Consider the following 8,233-nt stretch of genomic DNA (forward strand, 5'->3'; position numbering starts at 1 on the left):
GATGTGGGGCTTGAACTCATGAACTCTGAGATCATGACTTGCGCCGAAAGATCAAGAGCCAGGCGCTTAACCCATTGAGCCACCCAGGCACCCCCATCATGTATTTCTATTATCCAATGTAGTAGCTGACTTTTTTTTTTTTTAATTTTTTTTTTTTCAACGTTTATTTATTTTTGGGACAGAGAGAGACAGAGCATGAACCGGGGAGGGGCAGAGAGAGAGGGAGACACAGAATCGGAAACAGGCTCCAGGCTCTGAGCCATCAGCCCAGAGCCCGACGCGGGGCTCGAACTCACGGACCGCGAGATCGTGACCTGGCTGAAGTCGGACGCTTAACCGACTGCGCCACCCAGGCGCCCCTGTAGTAGCTGACTTTAAGACTGCGACTCAAGTGTAGAAAATCTAACCTTATTTTCTACAACTCAATGCAATTTATATTTTGAGCCCCCTTTCCTTCAGGTTGCTAAAAACTTAATTCCTGTGAATTCAGGATTCTCTCTGATTCCAAGGTCAAATTCAAATTCTGTATGTTTCCTGGGGCCACATATTAGAGAGGACATGTCTGCTCCTTGTTATCCATTGGCAATGGCGTCCTTGCAGCCACTGTCCTCCTGCTTTGTCCTTGGCTGAACATCTGCACAGGTGGCTGTCGATTCATCCCAAATTTCTGTCTGCCAGAGGCTATCATACTGCAATTCGCCATGATTAGAAAACCCCGTGGAGCTATCTATCCAAGGCCCTATTTACCTAAGCACATCCACAGCTCTTTATTTTCTGGAATCTTTTTGCTTTTCCTGGGGCTTGACCTGGGGAAGAGGCCCAGGCTCTGTTTTGCTCTTGAATCCCACCAACCTATTGTGGGAAGTGGGGCCTTTTTCTCATGCAGTGTGATCCGGGAAGCCCTTGTAGGGTGCAGGGTACAGGACCCTGTCTCTGCCGCCCCCTGATGTCTAATACGCCTTCCCTTTCCCTTTATTCTCTCTCACCTCCCAGCTGCAGGGGTCTTTTTCTGGAGGGATGGGTGGTGGTGGTGAGATATCACTCTTATTTATGGGCCATTCTGCCAAATATTTTGTTAACAACTCAGTCCTTCTCCTTCTCCAGAATGCTTAGAACTTGGAAACTCCAAAGCTATGAAAAATGGCTCTTTCCCTTTTGTTTTCTATTACCCACTCTTTCCCTTAGTGGAATGACCTCTGGCTCAAGAAAGCCCTTAAAGGTGGGCTGAAGTAGGGTATGTGGGGAAAAAAAAGAGAGTGCGAGGAAGCAGTAATAAATAATTCAAAAATACTATGCTGCCCACTCCAGGGGCTACACAGCACGACTTAGTTATCATCTCTTCTCTCCACGTTCCCATACTTGGATGCTCCTGCCTACGATTCTCAAAAAAGAGAGAAGTTTAATATTTTTGTAGTTTTTAAAAGGAGGTGGTAGTTATTATTGATTTCATATAGGGCCATTTTAACGCATTGGCAATTTTTTACAACAAATGTATTATATTCAATATTTTATTTTCCCCCTCCTCTGCCTCACAAAACATCTATGCATGAGGAAAGAAAATAAGGCACCTAACCTTGAATTTGTTCTTTGCCATATATATATATATATATATATTTATTATTTTTTTAATGTTTATTTACTTTTTGAGAGAGAGAGAAACAGAGCGTGAGCAGAGGAGGGGCAAAGAGAGAGAGGGAGACACAGAATCTGAAGCAGGCTTCAGGCTCTGAGCTGTCAGCACAGAGCCGGATGCGGGGCTCGAACCCAGAAACCATGAGATCATGGCCTGAGCTGAAGTCGGACACTTAGCCAACTGAGTCACCCAGGCGCCCCTATTTGTTACTTTTCATTTTATAACTTTGGTTATTAGAGCATCAGCATGCTCCTTTGCAGAATTAAGAGTTTGTCGTAACTAAGGTAGTCAGTGGGTTACCAATTCCAATCAATTTTGAAGAATTGCTCTGGTTTTCTGAAACCCAAATAAAATAAACAGAATTGAGGCTTGGTTTGGGGAGGAATCACTGTATAGGATACTTTCCCACTTTGGTAAACAAGAGAAGGTATGCAGAACATTTCTGGGGTAAAATGCTTTCTCTTTTAGAACTTGAAGTAGACTAAGGGGGTTGAACTAAACTGAACTTGGACGTATTTAGCACAAGGTGTTTTGGATCTAATAACCTTTGGATCTAATAACCTTAGGTACGTTTTGGATGATGAGTATATCAGTTCTTCTGGGGCCAAGTTCCCCGTCAAGTGGTCCCCTCCTGAAGTTTTCCACTTCAACAAGTACAGCAGCAAATCTGACGTCTGGTCGTTTGGTGAGTAAATTTGATATTCATTTGATGGTGGCTGATTTAATACAAGGCCAGTCTTTTTTAAGGTTTGAGTTTTTAATATGATGTGGCATTTGAAAAAGGTCTTTTTGCAACTGTGCTTCTATCTTAGGTGTTCTAAACACATCCAGGCTGTCTTTGGCAACTTGTGTCATGCACCTTCTTACAGAAGTCTACTTTTGGATCTTTTCCTTTCCCATTGAGCACTTGCTGTAAAACTATAACAAAGAGTCTACTGATCTAGAAAACAAACTCAGCCAACTTTTCTACACCACAGAGACTTGCAAGGAAAAGTCTCTTAAGGTGTCACTGAATTTTGAGTGTAATTGATACACTTCATTGTCTGACTACGAAGCAACTCCACCTCATTTATTCCATTACCTTCAAACTTGGTGGAATTTAGATGTTGGCCTCCTTGGGAACTGTCAACTGGAATTTATGTTGTGTAACGTTCTTCACTGAGGAGGAGACACTGTAGACCGTGTCCAGTAGAGTTTGTGCTTCAAGTTGGTTTTCAAGAAGTGGCAATAAATGTGCAATAAGCTATTCTCTTTAGCCCAGACCTCTCCCGATAGCTTCTTGGGTTTGGAAAGACATCTGAACCCTCAGAAGGGTGTGAATTTTATTGTCCACATAAGGTTAAGCTTGTATCATTGATCTCTTTAGCTGTCGACTGACTTGTGGTCGTCTTGGCAGGTGACATTTTAAGCTCTGCAGGAGAGCAGTTAAGTTGTGAGATTCATGGATAGAAACACAAGGACCTCATCAAGTGGCTGCAGAACAGTTAGAATTTCTGAGCTTTACCTGACCACTTGTCTCTACTTCCCACTGGACAGTGAGCTTCTTGAGCACACGGACTGGTCTCATTCTTAGAATCTTCTGGCTCTAGCAGACTCCTGGCCCCTAATCAATGCATAATACATATTCTTAGAATAAGTGAATAATTAAATGAAGTCCAGATGAGAGCACTGAAGGAGTTTCACTGATCAATCAATCAATCAATCGGTGATTATAGAATATCTGCTCAGGTACCAAGCCCCTGCTAGATATTTCGCCCTACCCAGCAGCCTCATCTTTCAGTGGGAAGAGGGGAACATGCGCCATCTACTGGTCGGGAAACTCTTGGCCTTAGCAGGCAGCAGAGGCTCCCACAATTCTGTCATTTTCCATGGAATGGCAGAGGGAATGGCAGAATGTTGATTTCAGGGTGTGAAGACATGAGCATACTTAGAAACAAAAGTGCTGGCAGCACTTGGCTTTCACTAGGGAGGCAAGTCAAGACCAACGGGAAAGAAAGGCATTGTTTTTACTTGGAATGTTTTCAGATGAGAGGCCTGTTCGAAAACTCCAGTACACATAGTCTGATTCCTAGCCAGAACCGTTCTCATTCTGGATGATTATAATTCAGAGGCTGGAAGAGGGAAAGGAGGCCTTGTGGTTGGAAACAGTTCTTGCCATTTCAAGTAACCTCTTGTTTACGTGCATTTTATGTGTAGGAGTTTTGATGTGGGAAGTTTTTACAGAAGGAAAAATGCCTTTTGAAAATAAGTCAAATTTGCAAGTTGTGGAAGCCATTTCTAAAGGCTTCAGGCTGTACCGTCCTCAACTGGCACCAATGTCCATATATGAAGTCATGTACGGCTGCTGGCATGAGGTGAGTGTCCCCTGATTTCCTACGAAGTTGGCATTCCCAGCATCTGAGAACAGACCTGAGTGTCACAAGCGTTACCTGAGGACTCCAGCATGGCAGGAAGAGGGGTTGTTTCCTGATAATGATCCCTAAGAGCCAGAAGTACTATTTCTTTTTTTTTTAATTAAAAAAATTTTTAACGTTTCTGTACTTTTTGAGAGAGAGAGCAATAGAGAGCACACGAGCAGGAGAGGGGCAGAGAGACAGAGGGAGACACAGAATCCGAACTGTCAGCACAGAGCCCGATGCGGGGCCACGAGATCATGACCTGAGCTGAAGTCGGACGCTTAAGCGACTGAGCCACCCAGGCGCCCCCAGGAGTACTATTTCTATGTGAAGCTGCCACCATAAGGTCGTTAGTCCATTTTGTTTTTATTTATTATTATTATTATTTTTAATGTTTATTTATTTTTGAGAGAGAGAGACAGAGCATGAGTGAGGGAAGGGCAGAGAGAGGGAGACACAGAACTTGAAGCAGGCTCCAGGCTCTGAGCTGTCAGTACAGAGCCCGACCCAGGGCTCGAACCCACGAACTGCAAGATCATGACCTGAGCTGAAGTCAGACGCTTAACCAACTAAGCCACCCAGGAGCCCCAAGTCCATTTTGTTTTTAGCAACAGCCTTTCATCTGGAGAATTCAGTGCATTTTTCAAGTCTTATTTTTCTCAGATTGGCTCCTGCAGAAACTCTCGATGCTACTAGAACTTAAGCGATGAGGTGTTTTACTCCTTTAAGATCTGGTGGGTGGAAACTGAGAGTAGAATCAGGTTTGGTAAATTTCCACATTGAAAGAGAAGAAGGGTGTTTTTATTTACTTCAGTCTCCTGCAATTTGTCTTGTTTTCCCCAGGCTAATGGGTTTCAGCTCTTTTTTGGGCACTCAAGACTCCTGATAGATTAAGCCAGAATAGGAATCAAGACAGAAAGTGCGTGGGGCGCCTGGGTGGCGCAGTCGGTTAAGCATCTGACTTCAGCCAGGTCACGATCTCGCGGTCCGTGAGTTCGAGCCCCGAGTCGGGCTCTGGCCCGACGGCTCAGAGCCTGGAGCCTGTTTCCGGTTCTGTGTCTCCCTCTCTCTCTGCCCCTCCCCCATTCATGCTCTGTCTCTCTCTGTCCCAAAAATAAATAAACGTTGGAAAAAAAAAGACAGAAAGTGTGTCAGAAACTTCGAGTCAGGAAATTCTCTCTGGGGGCGTGGGGGTCCAGGTTTTCTTTTTCTTGAAATGCTGAGCTTAAAAATAAAGCCAGGCGTATTCTATCTTTTCTGGGCACAAACTCAACACACCTCTCTCCTTCATATCAGACTCCTCTGTGATTTTTGACAGCTTTCTGTCTCCAGCTGACAGTGTTAGTCAAGAAAAACCGCAGCTAAATGAGGAGTTTTCTCCTGGCTGAGAAACCATGATGACTGAAAAACTCAGTATGTCAAGAGTGATGTTGTTCACATTCCAGAGATGTATTAGTTTTATAAAGATCCTTGATGTATGAAAATATTATGCATATGATGAGCTGCTCTGCAAGGAATCTTGAAAAACATCGGAAAATGTTAAATGAGCTATTAGTAGCCAATGGCGGTCTTAAGAGCTTCTCTGCAATAACAATGTAAATAGCTCAGAAACCTATATCGTATGTGGAACAATATACAGGTACATGGCATAAAATATAACTCTTATTCAGATTTTATTTATCGGTGGAGAGGAAAAAGGAGAGTAAATCCGAGGCTGGCAGGAGAACCCTGTAAGTGATGTCAGTTTCACATTGTAGTCAGAACATTGATTAAAACAACGTTTTTAGTTATGCTGATTTACTTGTTTGCAAAAGGTGATTTACCTACAACTCTTTAAGGTGGTCTAAATACCACCTTAGTTCCCTTTAAATTCAAGTTTAAGTGCTTAGGTCCTAAGTGCTTAGGTCCCTTTAAATTCAAATATGATTATGTTAGTACTGATACGCACACACTGATACACACATAACTGTTTCATAGGCTCTACTACCTGCAGAACGTCAGCCTCCTCAAAAAACTCCACAAATTATTCCTGAAATCTCCAGGAGGACTTGAACGTGTGCTTACGTATCCTTCTGCTTGATCCTTTTTATCGATGCCATGTGTTTATAAACCACTAAGAGTGGGGGCTCCCCATGAACCCAGTTGCCAGCGATCTTTGTGAGAATGTGGCTACCGTGAGTAGTTCTGTTTCCCATGGATTTCAAAGATGCCAACAGTGTCATCTTTTCTACCCTCGTGGAGCCAAAGCCAAATCACATCCCCTGGTGAAAATAGGAAAAATGTTCCAGACCTTGTCTCCATGACCGTGGATTTTGTTGACTGAGCCTTAAGACTGCACAGTCTATGCCCCAGGACCTGCAAAGTCCTTTATGAAAACATGGCTTGTGCTTTCTGACTGAAATCTTTCCTTCTACAGGGGACCAAATGTAGTAAATAACTGGGGCAGAGTGCGATAGCCTGGTACTCTGGATGCCCATTCTCTCCCAGCCCTTTTTTTTTTTTTACCCCGTGCACATCATGTCACCCGAAAAGATCTCTAGGGCAGTGCTGTCCAGTGGGACTTTCTGTGATGGTGGAAATGTGTTATGTCTGCCCTCTCCAATATGGTACCCACGCCTGGCTCTTGAAAAATTGGAAAGTGGCTAGTGTGACTGAGAATTGAATTCCAAAATATATTTAATTTTAATTAATTTAAATTTAAATAGCCACCTGTGGCTGGTGTCGGCAGCTCAGGCTATTTTATTTTTGCAGCCCTCTACTCTTATATTTTCACACTCATGCTTCATTCAACTACCAGTCTTGTCCTTTGCGTCAGCCAAGGTGTCGTTCTCTTCCATTCGTGGAGAACCAGCCTAGATCCAGGTCCCTGCCAGCCCGTTCCAGAGCCGGTATCTGAGTGAATTCTAGGCTGAGCTGACCATCTTTATTTCCCTCTTCCAGAAACCCAAAGGCCGCCCGACGTTCACTGAGTTGCTGCAGGTTCTCACAGAGATCGCGGAGACCTGGTGACACGAATGGGAGGCCAACCCAGAGGATCATCTTGCAAAATTATCACAAAAGGAAATCCTGTTCGGGGTCACTGATGATGAACACCTTCCTTTAGAGTTGCTGACTCTTGGAAACAGTGCAAAGATCACAGGCTTTTCAAACTTTAAAATTTAAAAATACTCTGACAGTCATATTTTCTACAGGGATGTCTTTGAAAGGGACTTTCCGACTCTCATTTTTCTGTGTTGTTCTCCGTGTCCCATGTGAAGAGGGGGAAAATGCTCCATAGCGGTCTTCATAGTGGCTGCTCTTCCTGAGAAGAGCCCTGGGAGCCCCTGAGAGTGAAAAACTCTGCCAACTCATGGAATAAAGGAGCCTCCCCTGCAGAATTCAACCCTTTTGAGCTGGACTGACCTTTGTGGAAGATGCACCTTTACAAGACACATGAATGTGAACATTCTTAAACTGTCTTTTATAATCTCCCCTATGTTATTTAAGGACTTGGTTTTGCACATACCTGATTATTTTGGAGACAGTTTCTTGTATTCCAGTTTTAAACACTGTGAAGGCAAAGTTCTTTGAACAGGTCCCGGTGGCATTTCTGTTTCCAGTAATATCCATTGTCAGGGTCAGTTGAGAACTTGAATTTGAATTCTGCAGTTTCACGCTTTGTCCATGTGAAATTGGATGACTTAAGAAGCCTCCTTTTAAAACGGGTAATGGATCTATTTTCTTTTCTTTTCCCTACAGTGTCAAAGAATGCTTATTGCAAAGTTGGGTAAAGAAAAGTGACACATTTTGAAGATTTCATATCTTTTCTGAGTGAAATTCTCAATTTCTTTTGTGTATAGTTGACATTATATTCGTTTCAGGTAGACAGCATAGTGATTCAATGTCTCTGTATGTTATGCTGTGCTCAGCACAAGTGCGGCTGCCATCTGTCCCCATACATTGTTATTACTATATCACTGACAATATTTCATATGCTCCGCCTTTTATTCCTGTGACTTATTGATTCTACAACTGGAAGCCTGTGTCTCCCACCCCCACCCCCTCTCTCCAGCAACCATCCGTTTGTTCTCTGTATTTATAGGGCTTCTGTAAGAAGCCTCATTTTGTCATAGGAAATTCCTCCAGTACCTCTCTAGAAGACGGCTTGCTTTTCTCATAAGAACAAGAGGAGGCTGGGGCGCCTGGGTGGCGCAGTCGGTTAAGC

At 43.4% G+C, this 8,233-nt stretch overlaps 1 protein-coding gene across 1 annotated transcript in view; it reads left to right on the forward strand.

The window, feature by feature from the left end:
* The window catches only part of TXK (TXK tyrosine kinase), a 46,758-nt gene extending 38,743 nt beyond the window's left edge, over positions 1-8,015 (forward strand). The window contains exons 12-14 of the mRNA XM_043572718.1: positions 2,200-2,318; positions 3,830-3,987; positions 6,970-8,015. Of these exons, the coding sequence (XP_043428653.1) occupies positions 2,200-2,318; positions 3,830-3,987; positions 6,970-7,038 (346 nt within the window). The 3' untranslated portion in view covers positions 7,039-8,015. The remainder of the gene's footprint in view (positions 1-2,199; positions 2,319-3,829; positions 3,988-6,969) is intronic.
* The last annotated feature ends 218 nt before the right edge of the window (positions 8,016-8,233 follow it).

Source organism: Prionailurus bengalensis, chromosome B1, assembly GCF_016509475.1.
Source record: "Prionailurus bengalensis isolate Pbe53 chromosome B1, Fcat_Pben_1.1_paternal_pri, whole genome shotgun sequence".
Taxonomy (NCBI): Eukaryota; Metazoa; Chordata; class Mammalia; order Carnivora; family Felidae; genus Prionailurus; species Prionailurus bengalensis.